The sequence below is a fragment of the Saimiri boliviensis genome, chromosome 3 (assembly GCF_048565385.1).
Source record: "Saimiri boliviensis isolate mSaiBol1 chromosome 3, mSaiBol1.pri, whole genome shotgun sequence".
NCBI lineage: Eukaryota > Metazoa > Chordata > Mammalia > Primates > Cebidae > Saimiri > Saimiri boliviensis.
In genome coordinates this window covers 92,358,298-92,372,570 of record NC_133451.1, presented here as the reverse complement: position 1 = coordinate 92,372,570, position 14,273 = coordinate 92,358,298, and the positions used below count along the sequence as shown (strand labels likewise).

The following is a 14,273-nucleotide window of genomic DNA, read 5'->3' as shown; positions in this document are numbered from 1 at the left end:
CAATATTCACAAGATCCTGTTAATTAGTAACATCTTTCCCCTGTGTCTTAAAGGATATCCATATCAAACCAGAGCACTATAGTGAACTCATAAAAAAAGAAGACCTGATTTATCTTACATCAGATTCACCTAATATACTGAAGGAATTAGATGAATCAAAAGCCTATGTGATTGGAGGATTAGTAGATCACAACCATTGCAAGGTACTATTAGATTTTTATTTTTACCTTTGCTACTTAAAATTGCTATTTCAGCATTTCCTGAAAGTAACAGTAATACTAATGATAGCTGATCTTTATTGAGTGCCTACTATATGTCAGTCACCTTTTGAGCTAAGCAAAGTATTTCACATATATTAGCTTACTTAATCTTCATTACAACCCAGTGAGTTTAGTGCTATTATCATCCACATTCCACAGGTAAGAAATTCACAGCACAGAGAAATTAAGTCTAAAATCAGTAGTAGTAGGTGACAAGGCAGCTATTTGAAACCAGGCATATTGCTCTGGAGTCCACATGCTTAACCACTACACTTTATTGATAGAAGATACTGCTGCTAATCAATTGCTAAGCCATTGGAATTTAAACTAGTTTTTAAATACGTTATTTTCATGAGATGTTTTTTCTATTCTCTTACATTTGTAATTTTCTCTCCTCCCATCTATACCTTTATTTGGATGAAAAATTACAGAAATGCACTTTCTAAAAGAAAATATCATTTTATACTTCACCGGCAATGTTGCAGCTTGCAAAATTCTTCATATCTGCTCGTCCAGTATGTTAGCTCTGTGGCAATAGAGCTGCAGCTGTCCAATTGGTAACTATGTGTGATCATTTATATCATTTATACTTAAATTTAACTTGATTACAATTTACAAAATTCAGTTCTTCAGTATGTGTGTACAAATGTGTACAGTATGACTGAAGAACTGAATTTTAGAAATTGTAATCAATTTAAGTAATCACACATGGCTACCAATTGAACAGTTGCAGCTCTGTTGCATCATTGGGAATTTTATCAGAATGATCTTTAGCCTTTTTATTTTTTTCTTAGTGGAAAAATTCTGTTTTGTTATTTGTATAGAATCACATATTTTTTCATGTTTGTTTCTCTGAACTAAAACAGTTTTGTTTTCAAAAGCACCTACTTCAATCTATTATTAATTATTTGAGCCCCCCACCACCAAATATGTTAACCATCAGTGGAAGAATTAGCTTTTCTTTCTCCTGTACTCTGTTTTTTGACCATTTCAGTTCTGGTTAGACATAGGCTTCAAGGATTTTGATTTTGACAAGAGATAAAATTCATATTCAGCATTTTTTTAATTTACAGAAAGGGAAAAATAAAACATCTGTTATTTAAAATTTCTCAGTTCTAGTTTTCATTTAATTTGTTTTTGCCATTTGTATAAAGTAGTGTTACATAATTGAATTCAGTTTAAATACAGTCATACATTGCTTAATGATGGGAATATATTCTGAGAATTGCACCATTAAGTGATATGAACATTATAGAGTGTACCTACAGAAACCTAGACTGTATAGCCTATTACACATAGACTGCATGGCATAGCCATGCAATAGCTCCTACATTACAAACCTATACAGAATGTTACTGTACCGAATAGTGTAGACAGTTGTAACATAATGGTCTTTGCGTTTCTAAACGTATTTAAACATAGATGTTATAAAATATTTTAAAAATTCATGTATACTTGTATAGGGGCACTTACCATGAGTGGTGCTTGCAGGACTGCAAGTTGCTCTAGGTGAGTCAGTATGGGAGTGGTAAATAAATGTGAAGACCTAGATATTACTGTGTGCTATTGTAGACGTTATAAATATTGTACAGTTACATTACACGAACTTTTTTCTTCAGTAATGAATTAGCCTTAGCTTACTGTAACTTTTTTTACTCTATAAACTTAATTTTTAAAACTTTTAGACTCTTTTGTAATAGCATTGAGCCTAAAACATAAACACATTATACAGCTGTACAAAAATATTTTCTTTCATATATCCTTATTCCATAAGCTTCTTTCTATTCTTAATCTTTTTTAGCTTTTTAAAGTTAAAATTTTTTTTCTCTTTTTCTTTAACTTTTTAAACTTTTTTGTTAAAAACTAAGACACAAACACACACATTAGCATAGGCCTACATAGAGTCAGGATCATCAATATCACTGTCGTCTACCTCTACATCTTGGTCCACTAGAAGGTCTTTAGGGGTAATGACATGCATGGAGCTGTCATCTTCTGTAGTAACAGTGCCTTCTCCTGTAATGCCTCCTAAGAACCTGCCTGAGGCTGTTTTACATGTAACTATTTTTTTTTAAGAGTAGGAGAAGTACACTCTAATGATAAAAAGTATAGTAAATACATAACTGGTAATATAATTTATTATTATCAAACATTATTTACTGTACATAATTATAGTGCTGTACTTTTATGTGACTAGCAGAAGGTTTGTTTCTGTCAGCATCACCACAAACACGAGTAATGCATTTCAGTATGATGTTCCACAGCTCCAGAGTCACTAGGTGACAGGAATATTTCAACTCCATTATAATCTCATGGGACCACCACTGTATATGAGATCTGTTGTTGCATGAAACTTTGTTATGCAGTGCAAGACTTTATTTTAAACTGAGATAAAGGCAGGGTAGAATGGGGAAATTATATTTGAGTTAGGAGACATGTGAGCCAGATTTATCTTGTGGTTCCGCTGCTGAGGAGCTTTGTAACTGCGCAGGAAACACTGTATTTTTGGTTTCCTCATTTGTAACTTGAGGAAATTAAAACAAATGCTCTAAACGTTGACTATACTTATTGTCGAGAATGTTTCCAAATGAGCAGTAAAACACACACATACCCCTCTTCAGATAATATTCTCTGAACTGTACATTCTCTAAACTATAAATCTTTTCTAAAAAATATTTATACTGTCACAGAGCCTTGAAATAATTTAATGTTCTTGTTGAAGTCATAGTATCTTTGTTTTAGGGAGTCACATATAAACAAGCATCGGATTATGGAATCAATCATGCACAGCTCCCACTTGGAAATTTTGTGAAGATGAATAGTCGAAAAGTTTTGGCAGTTAATCATGGTAAGCTGTAAGGGATAAACTGAAAATATACCTGAGCGAACATTGTGAGAAAGAATATTACATTTAGTATTTGAACAGGTAGAAAGTATTACACCTTGCTGGAGACAAAATTATAAAAATAATCATTTATAATTTGTTTAAATAACAGAAATAAGACATATTAGAAAATTTTGAAAATGTATGAAAGTATTCAAAAATTAGCTATATCTTACTACACAGAGATATTTGGTGTTAACTTTTTGGTGTTGATTTCGAGTTCTTTTCCTATGTAGATATATTATTATTTACTATGTAATTGAATTTTTACTATATTACATACAATGTTGTAAATCTGGGATATTTTCTCTCCATTATCACTTTATTTTTTCATGTCATTGAATGATTGTTAATGGTGGCCAGGCACGGTGGCTCAGGCCTGTAATGCTAGCACTTTTGGAGACCCAGGCAGGCTGATTGCTTAAGCCTAGGAGTTTGAAAACAGCCTGGGCTACATGGTGAAACTTCATCTTTACAAAAAATACAAAAATTAGCTGGGCATGATGGCGGGCGCTTATAGTCCCAGCTATTCAGGAGGCTGAGATGGCAGGATCACCTGAGCTCAGGAGGTCGAGGCTGCAGTGAGCTATGATTGTGCCACTGCACTACAGCTTGGGCAAAAGAGTGAGACCCTGTCTCAAATAAATAAATAAATAAGTTATTTATTTATTTATTTAAAAAATGGTAGTCCATCATTTTAATATACAATAATTTAACCATTCTCCTGTGGTTGAATTGTGTTTTTTTTTCTTTTTACTGTTACAAATAACATTGAAATAGACATTTGTGTACCTGTCTTCACCTAGACTTTGCTTTAAAAAATTCTTTAAGTCAATACACAACTAATTATTAAACGATTTTTATACACTAAATACTTTCTATATAGCAGGTTCTAGGGAGTTATATAAATGAAATTATTGATTCAACAAAGGAATTGCCTCTAAAATCTTTGGTATATAGTGGAAATTACATTTTCCACAAAGTAATTCAAGTTAGCCCTTCAGCAGTATGCTGAAGTAAGAGTACCCCAGAGGCAATATTGATACTCTACTACAGCCTATGTATAAAAAAAGAAAGAAAAGGAAAAAAAAAAAGCAGTCAAGGAGCTCCCAGTGTCAATGGCTCTTTATAGGAAACATGAAGAAAGTTAAATAAATGCTAACCAGGTTGTTAACTTATAAAGGATAAAGATGTGAAGGGGCCAAAAAACAGTAGGAGAGAAACTGAAAAGGTCTTTATTGATTATAATTGACATGAGATACTGGCAAATTTCTGAGTGCTTAAGAACTGAACTGAGAAAAAGCTAGATAGGTAACTGGGCTGGAGTACCTTGGGGCAAATTGGCGTTGACAGACAATAGAAAGAAGAGATGAGAACAAAGTAGTTGTTAGGACAAAATAAGAGACTTAATACAAAGGCAATATATTTTAAAAGACAGCATGCAGCATTGTGATGAACTTGGCTAAGAAATGTATGGAGTTTGTCTTTATTGCAGTGTTTGAGATTATTCTGGAATACCTGGAAACAAGAGACTGGCAAGAAGCATTTTTTACTATCTTGCCCCAGCGGAAAGGAGCTGTTCCCACAGACAAAGCCTGTGAAAGTTCTTCTCATGACAAGCAGTCTGTCAGGGTGGAGCAAGGTGGATCGGACAGTGATTCCAGTGAGGAGGAATATAGCAGAAATGAACCGGATTCCCCACATGAAGAAAAGCAGGATAAGGAAAATCACACTGAATCTACAGTCAACTCTCTGCCACACTAATATTACCTGGTTTCCTTTTAGTTTAAGGAAAAATTAGGAGAAGGTGAGGTACTATATAGAATATTGAAATTGGAAGAAAATTTTATTTTCTCTTATTTCTGTTGTGAATTTTAAAACTTTTTTTTTTTTTTTTTGGAGCTAAATGATCATTAAAAAGCCCATTAAACTTTGTAAGAAAATGTTTTTTGATTTTGCATAAGAAGATTTAAATGTGTATGTGGTTTTTTGTTTTTGTTTTTAATAGTAGTTTCTAGATAATTTTACTTTATTAGTATATTTTCATTTTCTTTAATTTTATATTCTTTAGAATGTGCCTTCTGACTTTTCAGTTTTATTATTTTATAGTCCTGTCAACATCTTTATGATCTATTGTCTACATACCTGTGAGGACACATATTCATAAATATACTATCAATCTATCAGAATGTTGTGTATGGTAGGTTCCCCTCTATTTGCAGCTTTTATGTTTAATTTAGTTATTTGAAAGAAATATAGTAAGTTTAGGAAGAAGTAGCAGTATGATAGACATAATAATTCATTTCTTTTGGACTGCGTAGTGCATATCCGTTCCTTCTTTTTGATACCTTTTTGTGGTTCTGAAGTAATTACTAAAGAGTTGAGAATCTCTTTAATTCATTTGTTTAGTTCTTACAATGGTGATGTTACTTCAATTATAAAATTGAATTTTGCAGAATAAATTATTTTATAATGCTGTTGCTATTAAAAGATCAATTTTGCCTTTACCTGCATTTAAAATGAAACAGTTCTTAGCAGCTGTGTTTTTCTTTCATATATATTTTTTAAATATTTGTTGGCTTTTAAGATGCATAAAGTTTATATGTACATCTGCCTCTTCTCAAATAAGAATATTCATACTAATGTATGCTTCTATAAATGACATACACATGTGAAAATATGCATGTAAATATATCTGTCCTGATCATGTATGGTTCTCAGTTATTAACTGATGATAATATGATTGATTTGCCATTTGCCATATGTCTGTATTACTTGTGAATGGTTGTGTTGAACACACTAAGAGCAATTTGAATTTTATTAAGTACAAAAATCCTAAGCTAAACATTTGTATGGGAATGCTGGCAAGAAAGAATAGTGTAAAAGGGAATTGTTTTAGTTTCCTACAGGTAATTGTAGATGCAGTTAAATGTGTAAGGTAAAGTGACTGGTCTCTATCACAACTAAAGGATTTCAGTACCCTTCATTGAGTTTGGGTAAAACTAGTTCCTATTCTTTTGTCTTCTTTTTAATATATAAAAGTTATATTTATATTTATATATATTTTAAAAGTGCTTAACTTATACTATATATGTTACATACTAACATATATACACACAATAGAAAATCTATTGGATTTAGTATGGATATTTACTGTCTATTTTTGTTACTTTGTTTTTAGTAATCTATTATAGTTACCTATTTTACGGTAAGGTCTGTAGGCAATATATGTAAGTAAAGACAAGCCCTGCAATTCTAAAATAACAAAGCTTATGTCTTAAGTTATATTTTTAAAAGGTTCATGTTTTTCTGAGTAAATGTGCTTTATCAGCATGAAATATTATGCCTTTTACTTAAATTATTTTATGTAGAATAGGACACTGTTTAATTATGAAAGGTGGGAAAAAATCATTCCAAATAAAAGTTTAATTTGTGTTAATTATAAAAAGCCCTGTATTAGTTTCCTAGATGTACTGTCACAAATTACCACAAACTGGGTGGCTTTAAACAACAGAAATTTATTCTCTTAAAAGTTTCAGAGACTAAACATCCAGAATAAAGATGTCCCAGAGTCATGCTTCCTCCATAGGCCCTAGGAAAAAATACTTCCTAGCCTCTTCCTGGCTTTTGGTGGTTGCCAGCAATCCTTGCTGTTCCTTAGCCTATAGTGGCTTGACTTCAGTCTCAGTTTTGTTGTCAAGTGGTGTTCTACTTTGTCTTCTATGTTTACATCAGTGTCCAAATTTCTCTCTTTTTATAAGGAGACCAGCATTGGATTAGAGTTCACCATGATCCAATATGACCTCATCTTGACTACATCTGCAAAGACCCTGTCTCCAAATAAGGTCTCATTTACAGGTACCATGTATTAGGATTTGACATATCTTTTGGGATACACAATTCTGCCCACTACAAGCCCATAACTAGGCTGTTGGTGGCAAGAAGGCAAATATTACTACCTAGTTTCTGAGATATTTTTAAATTTGGTTTTAAAAAAATCAAGCTTTTTTTCTCATTTTAATATATCCTTTTCTCTCAGCATTGTTTTGGTGTATTTAGGTTCTTTTTTTGTTGAAACTTCAGTAGATATTAAAGTCACTTGTACTGGAACATAAAGTTAGGGAAGTAAAATACTTAAATAAATGTATCAGAAAATATATGTCTGCTGAAATATAGAATTTCCTCACATTTAACTTCTTTAATAACTTACAGTCATCATAAAGCAAGCTCATTCTTAAGAGAAGAACCATTCTTCATTCTGATTCTCCAGAGATTGGTGATGTTGACATTATAGCATTTGAAAATGCTCAGAATGGAAAAACCAAAAATGAGGAAAGAAAGCAGTTCCAGTGATTAAATATCACTGGGAGATGAATGAACAATGATGAAATCCACCATTGACTGGTAGTTATAAAGCAAAGTGACATATGATTTCACTTTATACACAGGAAAGGTCACAGAAATTATATAGATAAAAGGCAAGAACTGTCTATAGAGCCCTGAGAAAATATACAGACAACAGGTGTAAAATGAGATTTAAAAAAAGAAAGAAAAGAAAATGGCAGGGATTCGAATTAAGGGTAGCAAAGGCATATAGTAGTCATTAAACTTTGATTCCAGTTAGCATACGGGCATTTATCTCTAGTTTCCTATCTCATTGCCAGACACATATAGTGATATAATGTGAAGAAATTTGAAGAAGAGAAGCAGTGACAAAATCAAAAGGTGGTACATTGACAGAATCAATGGAAACAGTAGGAAATTGGACTAAGCGTAAACCTTGCCACTGCCACTGTTAATTGTGGGACTTTGGATGAGTTAGTCAACCTTTGTTAGGTCTCAGTATTTTTATACGTAAGATTGAAATGTTACTCCATCTACTCTGTCTCTTACGGTTAGAGCAAACAATTGTCAAGCAGTAGCTAATGATAATGCTTGATTTGGCTTTCTCATTTCTTGCCTCATTTCCCTTGTTTCTCCGTCTTTTTGACATTGCCTGCTCTAAAATAGTAATAATATATAGGCTTTTGTTTCATGCTCTACTTTCTGAGGAAGCCCGGCTTAGATACAATTTTTAAAATGTAAACTTTCTAAATTACCAAATGAACACTCACTAAACAAAACAAGGAAATTGCAGATCATTTAGTGAAACACTTACTAAAGCAACAAAAAATGCTAACATAAAACACAATCACATGACAAAATCTGTATGTCCTATCAGCAAATTTAAATGGTCTAAAAATCTCCCAAATTGGATTTTAAAAAGAAATATATACTGTATTTAAAGCTACTCAGCAATACTGAAAATAAAAAGCAGAAAAAGACATGCCAGGCTAATAAAATGAAGACAGAAGTCACAATGTTAGCATTGGATAAAATTCAACACATTACAAATAAGGAAAAGGAGAAGAACATGTTGTAATGGTCAAGAATGCAATCCTTAGGAAAGATCTAATCATTTTGATTATGCATCAGGTAACATAATATTCAAAGTTATTGAGAGAAAACTTTGTGAATTACATGAAACAACACATCAGTATAAGGAGTCTTTAACTCATACTTCTCAATCTATTATAATGCAAGTAGACAAAAGATGAATATATGGAAAATATACATGCTGTAATTACTAATACAGATAGTGATACCAAATTTTGTAGGCTGAAAAAAAAGCCAACTTGTATTCTAGTGTCCATGGAATATTCATAAAATAACTATATTAGACCACAAGGAAAAACTTTCAAAGTAAAAATACAGGCAGTGTCTCTGATAACAATACACTAAACTGAAAATAAACTTGGTGAGATGGGATGAAAGCCTTACATTTAATTTTTTTTTCTCAAGAACTTATTAGATAAAAGAGGAAATCAAATCTGAAATTATATAATATTTTGAAAATAGAGACAATAAAAACGCTACATATCAGATCTATAATCTACATAAAGCTGTGAATAGAGAAAAATTAATCACCTTAAAAATTTATGCTAATTTAAAAGAGTGAGTGAATATAAACAATTTAAGATTTGACCCAAGGTGTTAGAACAATAATGAACCTAAAGACATAAAAAATGGAAGTTAAAGATACTAAGAAATGAAAAGAGATACAAAAATAGTAAAATTGTTGGACATAAGAATAAATCCGAGGTTGGTTTTTTTGAAAATGGTAGCAACATGTGAAGTCATTAGCTAACTGAATCAAGAAAAATATTACAAATACATAAAAATGAGAATTGCAGAATAAATTTGAATGAATTAGGAGATAAATCTCTCAATTCTATGAAATTTGGACACCTGGATGAAACAGATAATTTTCTAGGAAAATATAAACTTCCAAAATTGACCCTCTCCAAAAATGCCAAAAATATAAATAGACCAGTCACCACAGGAGAAATAAAATTGTCAAAGAGCTACAATCCCCCAAAACACAAAAACTATGTGGTCTCATAGATGAATTTTAGCAAAATGATAAGGAAAAAGGAATTGGCAATGCTATTATAATTTCTTCATAACAAAAGAAAGGGAGGACTTTATTAATTTTATGAGTTGAGCATAATCTTGATATTTATCAATAGCACCTAGTGCTTAAGCACGTAGATTCTAGCCATACTTTGAGCCAGTCATGAAATCTTTGTGTCAAAAGCTAATTTTTCTTAACGTAGAACATAGCTATAGTTGGAATATGGTTCCTACTCAAGTTTTTAATCAGCTTCTCTTTCAGCTATACTAATTCTCAATGATGGAAGATAACTAGAAGTGATGTTTACCATTTCAAGGCCAAGACTTTAAGCAGATATATCCTCCTTGTGGAAGGCATAATAGTGTCCCCTCAAAGATCCTAATTCCCAGAACCTTTGAATTTGTTAAGTTAGATGGTAAGGGGGAATTCAAGGTGGCAGGTAGAATTAAATTGCTAATCAGCTGACCTTAAATGAAGGAGATTTACTTGACTAAGCTGGATAACAGGCCCAATGCAATCACAAAGGTCCAAAATTAAAAGATGGAGGCAGAAGAGTCAGCATCAAAGTGGTTTGTTACAAAAACAACTTGACTGGCCATTGCTGACTTTGAAGTTGGAAGAGTGGCATGAACCAAGACATGTAGATAGCCTCTAGAAAATGGAACAGGTAAGGAAACAAATAGTCCCCTAGAGCTTAGGAAAGGAATGCAGTCCTGCCCCACCTTGATTTTAGCCCACTAAGACCCATTTCAGACCTCTGCCTATAGAATTGTGAGAGAATACATTTGTGTTGCATGAAGTCACTAAGTTTGTGGTAATTTGTTACATCAGCAATAAGAAACTAATACTTTACTCTCATTTTCTTTTGCCAGCATGGTACAGTTGACAGTGGAGCCCTAGGTGTTGGTTCAGCCACCAGATGGATCTTGGGCCTCTAAATCACCAAGTAAAGCAAAGTCATCTTTGAAACACACACTTTGGGCTCTCATGGGAGAAATAATTGTGTTTGAATGATGGCATTTGTTACAACTTACCCCATTACAATGAGTTCAAATCTGTGCCTCAGCTTTCTTATTTTAAATAATGAGAAAAATAAGAGTAGTTACCTCAAACCGTCTTTGTAAAAATTAAATAAGTTATTAGATCTAAAGTGTTTAGAATGATTCCTGACACATAGTAAATATGTTATCAACATTTAATGTACACATAGACATGCATACACATGAACATACCACACACTGAATTTATATGGTGTCTCTGATGAACATCAGTGCAAACATTCTAAATAAAGGATTGGCTTATTGGTAGATAGACTGCAGCAGCACACTCAAAGAATGATATCTGTGGCCCAAGAGTGGTTTCTTTTAAAAATACCAAAAATTCAGTATTATGAAATGTTAATGTCCACCATTAGCATTGATTGAAAACTAGCTTATTTCTGGCTCATGACTTAGAAACAATTTGTATATGTTTTCTTTTTGAAGGGGAGAGGAGCATTTTTCATAATAGTTCAACAACGGTGAGACACTGGATTGTAAAAATCAGCTCAAATCTTAAAATTCTGTTGTTGGTGTTTATTTTGTGGTGGTGGTGGTGGTGGTGGTTTATTTTTTGTTCTTTGTCCCCCACCCCCAACAGAGTTTTGGGTAGGTGTCAGACTGTAACTGCCTAATTCTGATTATGGATGATTTTTCTAGTATCAGGGCTTTATGCTCATGTACTAACAGTGCAAGACTGGAAAAATAGTATATAAATAAACATACTTCTTCTACACATCTTATTAGCTACAGATGGAAATCATCTCCAGTAATATTTATTTGTAGCATTATATACAGATGTTTTTAGATTTACATGTGCCACCATGAAGAGAACCACTTGATTCGTCAATACCAAAACTATTTATTTGAAAAATAATTCAGTGATGTAAATGTGAAGCTCATATTCATGAAATAATTCACTTAAGTCTAGAACTTCTACCTTCGATATGTTGAAGGATAAAATGCTCTTTGGGGACAGAGGTTATATTCTTGTATATTCCTTGCTGACGCTGGTTTTGCTGATCCACTCTCCTGAGTGTTAGGCCTGGGAGGAGACTTTGGTTTGCTGAAATATTCTGCAACAGGTATTTTCATATTATTTCTTCTTATAAACAATGGAGGCTTGTGCTCAGTCTCTGAAATAGAGAAAAAATCTAAGTAAGACCATAATTGAGACACTGAACACAGCTTCTCCATGTTTTAGTAGTAAATGATCTACAAGAAACTATATGAAGTTTAGGTGAATTAGATACACCCAGAATTCATAAAAGAATATGTTTCAGCCAGGCATGGTGGCTCATGCCTGTCATCTTAGCACTTTGGGAGGCCAAGGTGGGTGGATCACAAGGTCAGGAGATCGAGACCATCTTGGCCAACATGGTGAAACTGTGTCTCTATTAATAATACAAAAATTAGCTGGGCATAGTAAGGTGCACCTGTAGTCCCAGCTACTCAGGAGGCTGAGGCAGGAGAATCACTTGAACCCAGGAGGCAGAGGTTGCAGTGAGCCGACATGCCACTACACTCCAGCCTGGCAATAGAGCAAGACTCCATCTCCAAAAAAAAAAGTGTTTATTTCTTTCTTTTTCTCTCTCTCTCTTTCTTTCTTTCTTTCCACATGCTCATCTTTAATGAGTTATTTGTTCTGTAACATGCAGGATACGTTCTTCACTCTCAAAAGTAAACACAATTTTGATTGGAATGTTATAGGTTGGTTATGTTTTGGGAGGCCAAGGCGGGTGGATCACGAGGTCAAGAGATCGAGACCATCCTGGTCAACATGGTGAAACCCCGTCTCTACTAAAAATACAAAAATCAACTGGGCATGGTGGCACGTGCCTGTAATCCCAGCTACTCAGGAGGCTGAGGCAGGAGAATTGCCTGAACCCAGGAGGAGGAGGTTGCAGTGAGCCGAGATTGCGCCATTGCACTCCAGCCTGGGTAACAAGAGCGAAACTCTGTCTCAAAAAAAAAAAAAAAAAAAAAAAAAGAGTGATGGGTGAGGATGGGACAGTGAGAGCAAGAAGGAACACCTATGGTCCTAATAGATACCACAAAAGAAGAGACAAGCAGGCTAAAACAAGTTAATTGTGCTGATAAGACCTACATAGTTGCACCCAAGCAGGAATAGGGATGTGAGGAGATGCTGGATATCAACATGGAGAGAAAGGGGCATGACTTGGGAATTCTTATACAAAAAAGTTCCAAGTATCTAAGTGATAAAATGTGTGGGCCTCACAGGTAAGAAATAAAGTTGAATAATAGAAACCATCACTGTCATGATGTTACAGTCCCAGGATGAGGGGTTTTGTAGGAGAGACCAGATACAATAGACTGTCCTTGAAGTCTGAGTAAGGGAGCACTTTGTAATTTTTAAACTAAACTTACTATTGGCTATTAGCAAATGGTGCCTCTTTTGGGTTTGGTTAATCACAGTGGAACTTGCTGGGGTCTAGGGTGACTTTAATGAGCTCTGATTATATGTCATATATAATTCCTGATATAAAGGGAACTTGTAGAAATAACAAGACAGATTTTTGTATAAAGCTTGTAGATATGCTTAATAGTTGTTGCTCTGTAGTTATGAATGCTCTGCTTGCTTTAAAGCTAGAAGCTGCCAAACCTACAAGGATTCTTTGTTTGGGCTATTTTTAACCTAGGTAGGACTTTCCACAATTCTTGATTCTCCCTGGTGCCCCTATAGACTGGACCTGGGCTTCTGGTAGGACACAAAACTGCTCTTTTCTATTGTATTTTCAGCTGTCTTGTAGTTACTTGCTTGTGGCTGATTGCCATTTTACCCTTCTCTCTGGTTGATTTTCTTTCCAGTGAAATTATTTAGCTCCATTAAGCTGTGAAGAACCAAAACTCTGAGATCATTGTCCTTTTGTTAGGTCAATACAGGGTTTCCCTTTTCACTAAATTGCTAAAACCAAATCCGTAGTTCCTGTTGCCCTGCTGTCTTGCTTCTAAAGAGTGTCCGTCCCTGATCAGACACTTTGCCTTTCAAAACAAAGGTAAATTTATCTTTATGAGAAAGTCAGCAGATGCTCTCTCAAGAAGTGATCTGGAAATTATTATTGTATTTTTCCGTTTTTTAAAAGCACTGATCCTTAAAATCTATTCCCTAAGTCGTTAGTACTTACTGTTCTTAATACCAACTCAGTAATTACCAAAAACGGTACTTAACCTTTTGGTACTTCCTTGTTTTCTTCAGATCCTTGACTTGACACTCTATATCAGTTGGAGAAAGAAAAAAGTGAATTTCACAGATACAAGTATCTTCTGTAGACTACACAATCATCAGTAAGTTCAGTGTATATGTATCTTAAATATGCTACCCCAATTCTTTGGGTTTTTTTTTTTTAATGTATACAGTATTAAATTTACTTCCCAATGAAAAATTCTTCTTACTTTGAGTAAATGTCTAACTATTGTTTTATATGTATAGTCAATTAAGGTAGAGATTTCAGTTTCTGATTTTATGGACACTTTAAAATAGGGACAATTAATAATACAGTTTTTTTCTGTCTTAATGCTTTTTACAGTGACATATTTGTATTTTCAAAATGTAGTTTTTCTCTAACTTTAAGCTTTACTCAACTTTTTAAAACAACAAAATTTTCTGTGCAAGCTTA

The 14,273-nt window shown here is 33.6% G+C and overlaps 2 protein-coding genes across 8 annotated transcripts in view; one reads left to right on the top strand and one right to left on the bottom strand.

Moving 5' to 3' along the window:
* TRMT10A (tRNA methyltransferase 10A) overlaps positions 1-14,273 on the top strand; it is a 131,091-nt gene that overhangs the window by 9,616 nt on the left and 107,202 nt on the right. For 3 of the 7 annotated variants that reach the window (XM_039468515.2, XM_039468516.2, XM_074396493.1), the window contains exons 6-8: positions 54-203; positions 3,003-3,108; positions 4,640-11,487. In XM_039468515.2, the coding sequence (XP_039324449.1) occupies positions 54-203; positions 3,003-3,108; positions 4,640-4,908 (525 nt within the window). In that variant the 3' untranslated portion in view covers positions 4,909-11,487. Of the gene's footprint in view, positions 1-53; positions 204-3,002; positions 3,109-4,639; positions 11,488-13,852; positions 13,942-14,273 lie in introns of those variants that run through there. The other 4 variants (XR_012516888.1, XR_012516887.1, XR_012516886.1 and 1 more) reach the window with 4 other exon arrangements.
* C3H4orf17 (chromosome 3 C4orf17 homolog) overlaps positions 11,548-14,273 on the bottom strand; it is a 74,291-nt gene continuing 71,565 nt past the window's right edge. The window contains exons 8-9 of the mRNA XM_074396495.1: positions 13,826-13,869; positions 11,548-11,771 (exon numbers count right to left, since the gene is read on the bottom strand). Of these exons, the coding sequence (XP_074252596.1) occupies positions 11,572-11,771; positions 13,826-13,869 (244 nt within the window). The 3' untranslated portion in view covers positions 11,548-11,571. The remainder of the gene's footprint in view (positions 11,772-13,825; positions 13,870-14,273) is intronic.